The sequence below is a fragment of the Ceratotherium simum genome, chromosome 37, assembly GCF_057802395.1.
Source record: "Ceratotherium simum simum isolate JZ-2026a chromosome 37, ASM5780239v1, whole genome shotgun sequence".
NCBI lineage: Eukaryota > Metazoa > Chordata > Mammalia > Perissodactyla > Rhinocerotidae > Ceratotherium > Ceratotherium simum.
In genome coordinates, this window is record NC_141936.1 from 4,014,178 (window position 1) to 4,027,639 (window position 13,462).

Here is a 13,462-nt window from a genome sequence, read left to right on the forward strand (position 1 = left end):
TCCTTCTCTCCCCCATCTCCTCTTCCCCCCCCTCCTCCTCTCTCTCGTCCTCCTCCTCCTCTTCTCCACCCTCCTCCTCCCGCCTCTTCCCCACGCTCCCTCTTCTCCTCCTCACCCTCCTCCTCTTCCACTCCCCTCTGCCCCCCTTCCTCCTCTGGCCAGGCCTTGACCTGGGAGGGCGCCAGGGACATTCTGTACAACCTGTCCAAAGGAAAACACAAGGCATGGAGACAGCGTGCCTCAGACAGGGAGGAGAAAATCAGAGAATGATGCTGGGCCCACGAGAAAGTTCCACACCACAGGGAACGGGGAGGCTTCACTCGAAAGGCTTGAAGGAGAGTGTCCTTCCACGTGAGCAGAAGAGTTTATGAAAACATCTGTTTGGATGCAAAGAGACTGGCCTCCAGGGGGAGACTGAGATGCAGCTCGGGAGAGGGGACAGCCGCTGAGCAGGCAGAGGGCACTGGACGCGACAGAGGACACTGGATGCAAACAAGACACTGGACACACACATGCAGAAGAGGTGCTGAGACATTCAACCCAGAACATTCTTCCAGAAAGCAAAGTAACAGCTCCAAGCGAAGACCTGATGGGCACGGAGCGAAGGCCCTCTGCCAGTAATGGCGCCTCCACAGGAGCCACAGAACGCGGACCAGACGCAGAGGCCAAAGTAACCGGAGAAGGAGAACAGCCTGAGCTGGAAAAGATGCACACAGACGGGGCTGTCCAAGTCCAGGCAAAACTTGTTAAAAAAAATCCATGCCAGGCCATGGTCTGACCAGACTTACGCATGACACAAAAAAAGAAAAAGATCTTAAAAGAAGAAACACAAAAACATTATTCTGATTTTTTCCTTCGGGAAATTAGACACAAAGCTAAAGCACTTAGCCTCGCAGGGCCACGGGGGGCCTAGTAGGGCCTTGTTTCCCACCACAGACCCGCGGTTGCTGCCATCATTTATTTGCTGATAATTGAAAGACTGACCATTTCTCTGCAGCCTATTTCCCAAATCTTGATCTTTGGGGAATTTGGGGTCTGTCTCTTTTTCCCAATGAGTAAGACGGCTCTTGTGGTGGTCTGCTGCCCTGTTTGGAGGACATATTCTGGAATGCATCCTGACGTGCAGCTGTGGGGCTGAGACTGGGCACGAGCTACACAATGATGCGTATGTGTGTCCTTGCCTTGCAGGGCGGTCCCCCTCCTGGGCTACCTACCTCAGGACCTGATCGAGACCCCCGTGCTCGTGCAGCTTCACCCCAGTGACAGGCCCTTGATGCTCGCCATCCATAAAAAGAGTAGGTCCCCTTTACATGGTAAATCCTGAAGGCTTTGACAAAGCTAATATGCTCCTGGGGCTTCCCCCTGAGGTTGGCACCCAACTCAGATGGGTCCAACCGGCTAACAATGTGTGGGTCTGGATGCTGCCTCCCTGCTGGAATCCTAGTGCTGTCAGCTGACTGATCCAGAGTGGTCAACTCGCATGGGTTCCTTTATGGCCCATGGCCTGAGTCCTGGCATCTCATGTTTACTGTTGGCTTCGCCAGCAGGTGGGAGGACTGGGGACAGGTCCTTCCTGCTGTGGTGGGAGAGGTAGTGATCAGGCCAGGGGAGTGGATGACACATGTCCCCACCACGCCCAGGCCTCACAGACACGGGAGACACCAAGCGTCCCCCTTAGAGAAGACCAGTCGAGGCTAGCAGAGATGTGCATCCTGAAATATATAATGATGCTACCGGAAATAGTCCCTTGTTGCAATTTAAAGCAAACTGGGGGGTTGAAAGCTGTGGCTTTGAAGAGGTGTTGGCATGTCTTAAGTTTTCAGACGATCCCGCAATCGAGTGCATCTTGACTTGTCTTCTCCCACCGCAGACGCGGGCTGCTTCTCCTCTTGCCCTGATCTCTGTTCTTGCTCTCCTAGTCGTGCAGTCTGGCGGGCAGCCTTTTGACTCTTCTCCCATCCGGTTCCGCGCCCGGAACGGAGAGTACATCACGCTGGACACCAGCTGGTCCAGCTTCATCAACCCGTGGAGCAGGAAGATCTCCTTCATCATCGGGAGACACAGAGTCAGGGTGTGAGTGCTCCTAGTGCCCAGCGCGGCTCGGGGCCCTCGCTTCCCCACCAGCACGTGGCACAGGGCGGGTCTGGGGGACCAGGACCCAAGTCACCTCCCACCACATACCCCTGGTGACCTGCCCCCAAACCCCGGGTGGGAGGGACCTCATTCTGGCAGAGCAGTGAGCAGGAGGAGGGAGGTGGTGAGTGGGCAGGTGGCAGCCTGGGGGTCTGCCGGGAGGAGGCAGGGCCCGGCAGGGGCATGCGGCATGGGGCCCAGACTAACAGAGACAAATGAACACCGCACAGGGGCCCTCTGAATGAGGATGTGTTCTCAGCTCAGCCATGCGCGGAGAAGAAGGCCCCACACCCCAGCATTCAGGAGCTCACAGAGCAGATCCACCGGCTGCTGCTGCAGGTGGGTGCGCCACCTGACGCCCTCCCCTCCCCCTCGGTGCACAGCCCCGGAGCTGCCCTGAGTGCTGGGGTCGCCACCCCTCCTTCTCAGGCGCGTCTCACCCCGTCCCGCTCCCCCGTGCCCTGGTGCCCAGGTGTGTTCTCTGTACCAACGTGTGGGCTGGTTTGGGCCAAGTCTCGGCAGGCCCCAGACAGTGGATGCACTGCAGCTTGCCCAGGAGGGCTGCCTACTCTTGCGTGTTTGGGCGTCTGTGTCTGAACTGCAGCCCTGGGCGAGCGGCTGAAGGACATGCCCAGACCCCTGCACCCCGACTCAGCCCCTGAGCCCCGGGCGCTGGTCCATACTTGGCTCTGCATGGGTGTCCAGGGGTGGGTCACTCCCATCCAGGACGCCGCACCGGCTCCAAGGGGACTTGAGAATGCCCTCTCCCTATCTTTGAGGCCACAGCACTCACGAAAAATGCGTGTGAGCACCGTGAGCCCCACGGCTGAGCAGCTTTGTGCTTCTTGGTCACCATAGACTGTGGCAAAAGTGTAATGCACCTTTTTCTGTTTCCAAAACCCCCTCAGTGGAACCTAGGCTGGCCGGGACGGGCCCACAGCCCTGTGAGCTGAGGGAGAGGGTTGAATGAATTCCCTCTTAGGGAGGCTCCCTGGTGACTGGGATCCAGGGACCTGGCACTGTTGGAGGCTGGGAGGCCACCCTGCAGCCTGACCCTGGGTTCAAACTTGGCCCCACCTCGTCCTCCCCGAGCACCCCTGGGCAGGTCAGAGCTTATCTGTGAAATGGGCATGGTGGGGGGACTAAACCCATAGTTCTCCCTAGAGAGCTCAGCCGCACCCCGGCCATGTCCACAGTCCTCCTGTCTGCTCTCTCCCCAGCCTGTCCCCCACAGCGGCTCCAGTGGCTATGGGAGCCTGGGCAGCAACGGGTCTCACGAGCACCTCATGAGCCAGACCTCCTCCAGTGACAGCAATGGCCGTGAGGACTCCTGCGCGAGGAGAGCCGTACGTCCCTCTCTGCCCCTGAGAAACTGTCTGCCGACGTGCTTGAGAGTTACAAAGCACGTTGAAAACCACTTGCTGGTTACCAATGCCTTTATAATCCTAGCTACCCCTGGCCACTCTCTAAACTGCTCACTTGGGGCTTATTCTGTAACCTCTTAAAAGTGGAAGCAGCTAAAAACTGGCTAAAGGTTTGGGTGAAAATTATTTAAAGCAGGCAAATCAAGCAAAAGTGAAGATTTAACTGTAGGATAGAAAGAAGAGAGTGTAACCTTCCATTCCGCTTTATTTTTTATCATTCTTCAGAATCATCAAATACATTTTATCTAGCTCTGCCTCTCTGAATTCTCATTTGGAATGTACTTCTATGTTGCGGGGATTATTTTGGCTTTTCTCTGTCTCAGTGGGGGAGATGGGCTGTAGTACATAGTGGGTGTCCTACAGTCAATAATATGTTCATTTTGTTTTCCTTCAAGGAAATTTGTAAAAATGGTAACAAGGTGAAGAACAAAAGTCATCATCCTGATGGATCTGGAGAACAAAAGAAAAAATCTGCTACAGGTGAAAATTATTCACTGTTTTCCTTAATAAACTTTTGGTATGGCAAGGTGGGAAGAGGAACCTGGCTTTAATTTTAACTCTGGATGGCAGGAAATTTACCTTTTAAGTGTGTGCCACATCCCCTCCCTGTTCAGTGATCCACGTCTGTGAGACGCAGGGCAGCGGGGCCTTCGCTCACTCGGCATCACAGACCCTCACGTGCTCGGGCACCTGGCGGGATGTGGCTGAGTGTGCGTTTCTGCCGCAACGGCCCCTTGTTCTCCTCGCTCTAGAGTGGCCGTAGGGTCATGTGCACACTCACGTGAGCACACGCACACACTCAGCTCTCCTGCAAACATTCAAACCTGAACCTGTCTGAAGTAGAAGGCGCCAGCTTTGCTCTTGGGCCATCCTCTCACATGGGGCCCCCCTGGCACGGGGCTGCCAGCCCACCCCAGCTGCAGCCTGACTCCGCCTCACCATGCTGAGACTTCACACCCTCACACGTGAGCTCATGCTGCCCCTCTGCACGTACACACACACACACACCCCAGTCCCCTTCCCCTGCTGGGCTCTTGCTCATCCTTTGCCCTCAGGCCTCGCCTCCTCCAGGAAGCCTCCAATGAGCCGCCCCAGGTCTCCTCTTGGCCAGGAGTTTTGGCCTTCGGGATACGTAGGCGTGCACTTTGCCCTGGGTGGACACACTGCATGCTACACTCCGTGCTGGGTGTTGGGGCCACGCTAATGAGCAGGACATGGCTCTGCCCTTGAGGGCCCCTCGGGGGAGAGCACGTGGTGCGTGTGATAAGGGCAAGAACAGAAACGTCCACGGTGAGCTGCAGTTATTATTATTGTTGTTGTTCCTGCTGGGTCGTGATCGAAACAACTGACCCTCCCAGGGCAGGGAGTACTGGTGCACTGTAAAGCACCTGGGATCTTATTTACCCTGAAAGTTTCAGGAGTTCAAGCACCGGCCTTTCCCACTGCTGAGTCCTGACCGTGGGGACAGCCCGGGTCAAGTGCTGCCGAGCCCCCAGCCCAGGCAGCAGTCCCTCCAGGCTCCTGCAATGGCACAGCAGCACTTGCCCCTGCACGGCTGCCTGCATATCAGGCTGTCACTGGGCCTCTGCGTCTGCGAAGCGTATTCTGAGCCCCCAGCCTTATCTTTAGGCAGAATTAAAATGCTTTATAAACGCACAGTGTATTTTGAGGGGGAAACAAACATTAACTAAAAGAATACTTTTGTCATTCTTTCAGAAATGCAAAGTAGTTCCCCTGCTCAGCTGACAGTTGTCCCGGCCGCGGAAGAGGACAGCTCAGGGGCAAGCCCCCCGAAGGCCGGGTCTCCCGAGGAGCTGGCCTGCAGGAACCTGCCGGCCGGCTCCTATCAGCAGATCAGCTGCCTGGACAACGTCTTCAGGTGCGGGCACTCCTGGCCTCCTCCGAGGTTGTCACGGCTCTCCAGGCTCTTGTGTGACACGAGCCCTTTATGATCCTCTGCGCAGGTACCTGGAGAGCTGCAGCGAGGCCTCCACCCTGAAGAGGAAGTGCGAGTTCCCGGCAAACGTCCGCACACAGAAGAGCAGCGATAAGCGGAAGGCCGCCGTCAGCCCCGGGCTGCATTGCACAGGTATCTTGTTTGTTTGAGCTGTTAAACACATAATAACTTAGATCCTCTACAGTGGGGTCAGGCATCATTTGAAGGCCTGGAGCCCCCTTCTTCCCTCCCGTGTGAATTCTGAGCAACTTCAGGAACACAGTATGGGGGTGTGGGCTATTTTAAAAATGACCAAATTAACTCAAAACTCAGCAACCTTCTTATGAGTTAGAGGTAAAGGTGATTCTAGACTTTGAGATCAGGTCCCACTGGGGCTGCTGGTGGCCTGGGGCGTCTCACATGGTCATTCTCAAGTGGGTCCCATTTCCGTGGTGTCTCAGAAGAACACTGAGCTATGAACCTTAGCATGCCCCACGAGTCAGATTAAACCTCAGGCCCCTCAAATGTTGTGAGTGTTGCTGGTGGTCATTGCCAGGATCAGAAGTCGGGTAGCCCATTGTTGACGAACCACGATTGGACAGTCACACTGTGAGGGACGGTCTGTGCCCTAGCCCGAGGTGAGGAGAACAGACTGCTTGCTGGCTCTCACCAGAATCTGCTCCTGGCTGCCTGGGCAGCTCCTCCTCACAGGCCTGTGGAAGGGCTCCGGGCTTGGGCAGAGGCCCCTGACCCACAGTGTCCACAGCTGCCCAGCCACCTGCCTCCTCCCTGAGGACTCGGGATGTAAGAATGTAACTCTTCCATCTCAGAATGTCCCCTGTGAATAAATACCTGAGGACAAATCACGTACCGGGATGTGTGCAGACTGTGTGGTCACCTGGGTCCTGGAGCACCATCTAGACGGGGCGTGTCTTATCTGAATGGTTCATTTTTATTGCATTTTGTGTCTGCTTCCATCTTCTCTTATAAAGAGACAGCATCGCCCTCCAAGGTGAACAGCCACGCGGATGTCAGTGCACACCTGACCTCCCTGACGCTGCCCGGCAAGGCGGAGAGCGTGGTGTCCCTCACCAGCCAGTGCAGCTACAGCAGCACCATCGTCCACGTGGGCGACAAGAAGCCACAGCCGGAGCTAGGTACACTTGTTGGTTCTTAGATGGTATTGAAGGCAATCAGATTTTAACAATAAAAATTAGAAGTTTTGACTGCCATCTTAAAATTTTCTTGAGCCAGCCCTGATGGTCTATCGATTAAAGTTTGGCGCTCTCACCACTTCGGTGGCCTGGGTTAGCTTCCTAGTCACAGAAGCACACTACCTGTCTGTCAGTAGCCATGCTGTGGAGGCGGCTCACATAAAAGAACCAGAAGGACTTACAATTAGGATATACAACCATGCACTGGGGCTTTGGGGAGGGAAAAAAAAGAGAAGATTGGCAACAGATGTTAGTTCAGGGCGAATCCTTCCCTGCAAAAAAAAAAAAAGTTTATCCAAGTGCAGAACTACCCTGCCACAGCCTAGTGAAGGGGTTCCGGGAAATCCAGGCGCATGAAATGCTAGGCTGGCATGGCCACACCTGTCCTGATTCCCCACTGCGCTCTGGCGCCACCTGGTGGCAGTTGTCTGTGACTACGGAAGGGGTGGCAGTGGTGCTGAGCCTAGGCCCCCCAGGACTGACTGAGCAGGGATCCCAGGAATCCCCCGTTAGTTGGTGCCGAGGGCTCCCCACCCACCCCTTCACACCTCCCTCCCTTGTTGGAGGACAGGAGCCAGTACCCCTGTACCAGCAGGACAGCGGAGGGCATCATCGCAGAGGTGTCTTGTTCTTCAGCACAGCCATGAGTAAAATGAATCCTGAATTTGCGCTTTGCCTGGAAAAGAGAGATGATGAGGAAAAAGTACAAGCCAAAGAGTCAGTGTCCAAACCCCCTTTCAGGACGGCCAGTGGGTCCCGCCTGCCCTGCCCTGCCTGCACCCACCATTCCACTGATCATGCTGTCACACCCCATGGTCCTGACCCGGACGGGGTTGCACACCAGCCTCAGTCTGTTGTGCTTGAAAAGCTAAGGACAGCCTGGGGTACCTTCAGCGTCAGAGGCTGAAACCCCAAATTTCGATTTGCTGAGAAGACTGACCCTGGAGCCCCCTGGTGATCAGGGCTTTCTGTCATGCTTTCACCTCTTATTGCTACCTTTCTCAGAAAGCTGAAGGGCTGCGTCCCGACTTTCATTCCCATGCCATGGGCATTGTGAAGTAACCTCGTCTGTGGAGGATTTCTCTTCTCCGTAGATGCAGTGTGGGTTTTTCCAGTTGTTGAAAAGACAAGGGCCCTTGCGGATGAGAGGTCTGCGTCTTCTCTTACAGAGACCATGGAAGACCCTGCAAGTGGGCCTGAGTCCCTGGATTGCCCGGCGGGCCCTGCCCTGCCCTGCAGCCTTGGCCCGGAGAAGGAGCCCTTCCGGAAGCTGGGCCTCACCAAGGAGGTGCTGGCCGCCCACACCCAGAAGGAGGAGCAGAGCTTCCTGCTGAAGTTCAAAGAAATCAGGAAACTTGACGTTTTCCAGTCTCACTGCCATTATTACTTACAAGGAAGATCCAAGGGGCAGTCGAATGAAAGAAGTAAGTGGTGATACCTGAATTCAATATGGACTTTTTAAAAAATGTTATTCTTAATGGTACTGAGGCCAGTGCTGCTTGCAAAGTGTGAAATGTCCCCAATTCAGGACATGTGAGTTTGTAAGATAGTTGTTGGATCTTGACCAGTGATGCGGTCTGTTTGGGTTGTAGGGGAGGAAGAGAATTCTTCTACCCATTCTAGGTCTTTCTGGCTGGGCTGCAAATTAAATTGACATGAGACAGAATAACAGGAGAAAATCAAACATGGGAGAGACTCAGGAAAACTGAGCAACTCGCCAAAATGGCAGAGGCTCTCATCTTAAATACCATTTTCAGCTAAAGACAAAGGAGAGTGTTGGGGGTAGTGGTTGAGACTTCAAAGGGGAGGCAGGCAGTTCACATGGAGATGGAAAAGCCAATGTTTGTAAATAGAACTTTGATAACGATGAACTTAGCAAGGACCCTCCCAGTCTATCAATACCCAGAGTCATCTATGGTGATGGCCTGTCCTGGGGACAGGCCTTCTATCTTAGATTTCTTTTAGGCAGCTAGTGGGGGGAGGTCAAAGTTTCTTTCAGAGTCTTCTGTTCTTGAAAATAAGGCAAAGAGACATGTTTTGTGGTGGCCAATTCTGATCCCCCACCAGGTGGAACACTCTCAAGAATGTCATCTCGTGTTCCCAGGGGAACAGTGCTATAAATAGCAGTGACAGTCCCAGGCTAGCCCCTGTGGAACACAGGGCGGGGGCAGTCGCAATGCTGCCATACCAGACATTTCTTGCCTGGGTGACCACGAGGGGCAGGTCACCTGCCACTCAGGTGGGACCCTCGGAGAAGCAGGTCGGCCGCGAGCTAATTCACCTCAGAGAGTGTGAGTGCGGTACGGCTGGAGCATTTGGTGTCGGGCTCCTGAGGGAGCTGTCGGGCTGACACTGTAGGAGGACATGGCACCCTTCTCCCCAGAAGACGGCCCCTCCCGGCTGGGCTGACCTCAGGGCTAGACTGCAGATTCCAAAGCCAGGTGGAGCCTGTGGGGCATCAGCTGCCCTTTAGGCCGAGAGCCGCCAGGTCAAAGGGCAAAGGATAAAGTAGAATAGACTAGCTTTTTTGTCCCTTTTCTGGTCCAGGAGCCTGGCTCATGACCCCCAGCCGCCATCCCAGGCCCCACGGATGGGGCTGGGCTGATCAGAGATGCCACCTCTTCCTTGGGCTCCCAGGGCCTGACACAGATCAGAGCTGGTGAGCCCAGGAGACCCACACGCCCCAAGGAGCCAGCCCCTCCAGGTGTCTAGGCAGACACACAGGAGCGAACATCTAAGAGGTGAAAGAGGCTGACACCCTCCTTAAGGATTATGTCTTTTCCATTCTTTTCCTTTTCTTCTTCTTCCCCAGACTCAGGGTTACTGCCAGGCCATAGAGGGAACTCTGTGGACAGAAAAAATGTCCTCCCGCACCTTGGGCACAGCCACCCCATGGGCAGAGTTCTAGCTTCCTCTTGCCCCCTTGGCCCAGCAGTTTATGCAGTGCACAGACTGCCCAGCTGTCCACAGCAGCCCTACCCAGACCCTGATGTGATATCGCAGGAGCCCAGTGCTTAGCCACTGGTCCCACCAGGGGACAGATTTCCTATAGGAAAAACACCAGTCTGAGTCGCAAAACCTGCACCCACTTAGCAGTTTGCCTTGGGCTGGCCCAGTGCCTTCAGCATGTAGCAAAGGCGAGGAAGCCCCCTTGGCACAGCTGATAGGAGCTGTCCCCACATACCTGTGCAAGAGCCCCGAGTTACCCTGTGAGCGTGAGAGGAAAAACGGAGGTTCCTGGGACCATCCCAGTGCCCGTCCCACCCCAGGCATAGCATGACCCCCAGCCCACGGTGCTCCTAGCACTGGCCTGTGCCTGGGGGAGGCATGGGGACATGCCCGGAATCCTTCCTGTCACCAGTTGAGTCCCTCCACCCTCCTAAAGAAGGCATCATCTCAGCAGCACTTGTCATCAGAGAGGAAGAATTTGGTTCTGAGGGCAAGTGTTCCCTTCTGCTCGGGCTGGAATCACAGGCTTTGTTTGACAGGTGAAGCAGCAAACATCTCTTTTTAAGGAACGGTAGTGATAAAGCTCATAAAATTGAAAAACAAGGTTCGATGAGCTCAGTGGTGCTACCTTCCAGATTTCACAAGCCAGCATTCGGGAACAGCATAGACGTGCCAGCTTCTTTATTTTTTGGACAAATAAAACCTTTTTAATACCACTTATCATCACTATAATTTTATGAAAGAAAGGAGATTTTAATACCAGAAGGAAATAAGGAACATGATCGTGCAATTAAGGGCAGTCCTTTAAATGATTGACTCTGGTTTCAGGAAAACAGCGTTTTGCCCTGATTTTTCTTACTTCACTGAAGATCAGGGAAAACCATATGGTGGACCCGCCGGGACCTGGCTGGCACCTGGGCACAGGGCACTGTTGAACTGGGAGGTGCCTTCAAGTGTCTGAGACTCTGCCAGTCTCTGAGAATTGACATAATAGAAATCACATAAACTTTTACATTTTAACTCTGCTGGTTTTTCCATTATTTTAGTTGCTCCTGGACTAAGAAATACCTCTGGAATAGATTCATCTTGGAAAAAAACTGGGAAGAACAGAAAATTGAAGTCCAAACGGGTCAAGCCTCGGGACTCTTCCGAGAGCACTGGGTCTGGGGGGCCCATGCCCCACCGGCCGCCGCTGGTGGGCCTGAACGCCACCGCCTGGTCACCGTCGGACACGTCCCAGTCCAGCTGTCCGGCCATGCCCTTCTCCGCCCCCTTGCCAGCTTACTCCCTGCCCGTGTTTCCAGCCCCAGGAGTCGTGCCGGCACAAGGGAACGTGGCAGCAGCGCCTGGGGCTCCCCACGCCGGCTTCGCGGTACCCGCAGTGCCCATGGACACCCAGCACGAGTTTGCCGTCCAGCCCCCGCCATTCGCCGCCCCCTTGACCCCAGTCATGGCACTGGTGGTCCCCAGCTATTCTTTCCCCCCGGTGACCTCAAACCTGCCCCCGGCCTTCTTCCCTGGCCAGCCTAGCTTCCCGTCCGAGATGATCCCTGCCTCGCAGCCCCAGTTCCCCGGTCGGACCTCGCCCCCCAAACAGCCATGTGCTTGTCCTCGGGCAGAGTGTGAGCCACCAGCGTCGAGAGCGGCCACCCCACTGCCGGCCGCCGGACCCCCGGGCAGGGCCTCCCCACCACTCTTCCAGTCCCGCAGCAGCTCACCCCTGCAGCTCAACCTGCTGCAGCTAGAGGACGGCCCCGAGGGCAGCACCGCAGCCCCAGGGACAGCGGGGACCACAGGGATGGCGGGTGCGGGGCCCGACTGCAAACCTGGCGCATCCTGGGACCGGCAACCAAAGGCCCTGCCAACCGTAAGGACATCCTGATGCTCTTTGTCTAAAGTGGGCAGCAAACCGACACCGTGTGGGCAGGTCAAACGCACGTTCCCATCTCAGACGGGGGTGGTTCCATACACCTCAGGATTCTGCCGAGCCACTTCCATGTTGACATAAATACGTGTGCTAGAAATGAACATTTTCTGGGTGAATGACCCTATCAGGGTAGACAAGTGGGAGATTTTTATTGTCTTGGGATCTGAACGAAGGAGGATGGAGTGATTGAGGATAAATGTAGGATCCAAGGAGCCGCAGGTGACTTCGTGACTCGTTGTTCTGGGCCTCGAAGGTTTTCATGACTACTTCAGGGATAAAGCGCAGTCAGGGTCAGTGCTGGAACCAGGGCTCCTCGCAGGGCCACGGGGGAAGCTGGAAGGATGAAGGAGGAGGGCTCTGAAACTGGGGTCCCATCCTCCCAAGGGCTGTTGGTGTGGCATTCTTTTTTTATTTATTTATTTTTTTTTGTGAGGAAGATCAGCCCTGAGCTAACATCCATGCTAATCCTCCTCTTTTTGCTGAGGAAGACGGGCTCTGAGCCAACATCTATTGCCAATCCTCCTCCTTTTTTTTTTTTCCCCCAAAGCCCCAGCAGATAGTTGTATGTCATAGCTGCACATCCTTCTAGTTGCTGTATGTGGGACGCGGCCTCAGCATGGCTGGAGAAGCCGTGCATCAGTGTGCGCCCGGGATCCGAACCGGGACCACCAGCAGTGGAGCGCGCGCACTTAACCGCCAAGCCACGGGGCCGGCCCTGATGTGGCATTGTTATTTGGCGAATGGAATTGTAATTTTATTTCTAGTGAAATGCTTTTGTGTTCTGAACAAGCTTTGGTGGTAGCATCAGCGGAGGCCGTGCAGTCCGGGGGCCCAAGGAGGGGCTGCGTGGGGACTCCCTGCCTTTGCTCTCGGGACAGGAAGTGGGACCTCGCAAACAGACCAGCTCTCCTAGCGTGTCTGCCGCCCTCCTGACTCCTGTTTCTGGGGTCCTGGGCCCCCACGGATCAGAGGGCCGGGGTGCTCCCAGGCCAAGCCCCTCCCACATTCCCAAGGCCGCCCCTGCTCTCGGGGCACAGGAGCCAGGAAGCCAGAGCCGCACCCACTTCGAGGAGCAGCCCTGGGACGCCGGTGGCATTTTCTGCTCCCATGTCTGCCGTGGCCGAGGAACAAGCATCAGGCTTTTCCCCCATAGATCCACAAACTGCCGTCTTTAGTGTGACTCTCCCAAAATTAAATTTAATGGCATTCATAGACCACTAGGATTCTCACTACAGTCTCAGTAGCCACGGGATTTGTTCACTCGGCCTTCTTCATCGGCACGTGAAGGAAGGGCCAGGGATCCAGGGAGGAATGCACTTTGCTATGTCCCTGAGTGACCTTGGGCAGACGGCCTCCGCAGCTCCCGCTCCCAGCCCCCTGCCCTTCTCGCCCCCCACCCTCGCTCTGTGTGCTTTGTGCTGACTGTGGGGTCTTCTCCCTGTTCCTGCAGTGCAGTGAGCCCACAGACACCCAGAACAGCGATGCCCTCTCCACGTCCAGCCACCTGCTTGACCTCTTACTGCACGAGGACCTCTGCTCGGGCACAGGGTCAGCCCTGTCTGCAAGCGGGGCCTCTGCCACCTCTGATTCCCTGGGCTCCGGCTTGCTGGGCTGTGAAGCATCCAGAAGTGGGACAGGTATGTTGGTGGCAATGGGAGCACCTGGGTCCTGGCGGAGTGGGCGTGTCTTCAGCTGCTTGGTTTCAGATGCGTTTGGAAGATTCTCACGTGATGTACTGGGGCATCCGCCACTTTTGCCACATCCTGCCCCAGAGCGGCAGGCCGACACGTGCTCTGGGCCCAGTATCAGGTGCAGACCAGGTCCCTACAGGCGTCCAGCTGGCCTCCCGAGCGGCTCCTCAGAGCCCACGGCAGCTCAC

General features: G+C 55.5%; 1 protein-coding gene across 1 annotated transcript in view; it reads left to right on the forward strand.

The window, feature by feature from the left end:
* The window catches only part of PER2 (period circadian regulator 2), a 41,481-nt gene that overhangs the window by 22,859 nt on the left and 5,160 nt on the right, over positions 1 to 13,462 (forward strand). Inside the window, exons 10-20 of the mRNA XM_087424615.1 lie at positions 1,189 to 1,295; positions 1,920 to 2,073; positions 2,364 to 2,472; positions 3,354 to 3,479; positions 3,953 to 4,037; positions 5,274 to 5,436; positions 5,522 to 5,646; positions 6,486 to 6,650; positions 7,877 to 8,131; positions 10,703 to 11,523; positions 13,034 to 13,220. Of these exons, the coding sequence (XP_087280741.1) occupies positions 1,189 to 1,295; positions 1,920 to 2,073; positions 2,364 to 2,472; positions 3,354 to 3,479; positions 3,953 to 4,037; positions 5,274 to 5,436; positions 5,522 to 5,646; positions 6,486 to 6,650; positions 7,877 to 8,131; positions 10,703 to 11,523; positions 13,034 to 13,220 (2,297 nt within the window). The remainder of the gene's footprint in view (positions 1 to 1,188; positions 1,296 to 1,919; positions 2,074 to 2,363; positions 2,473 to 3,353; positions 3,480 to 3,952; positions 4,038 to 5,273; positions 5,437 to 5,521; positions 5,647 to 6,485; positions 6,651 to 7,876; positions 8,132 to 10,702; positions 11,524 to 13,033; positions 13,221 to 13,462) is intronic.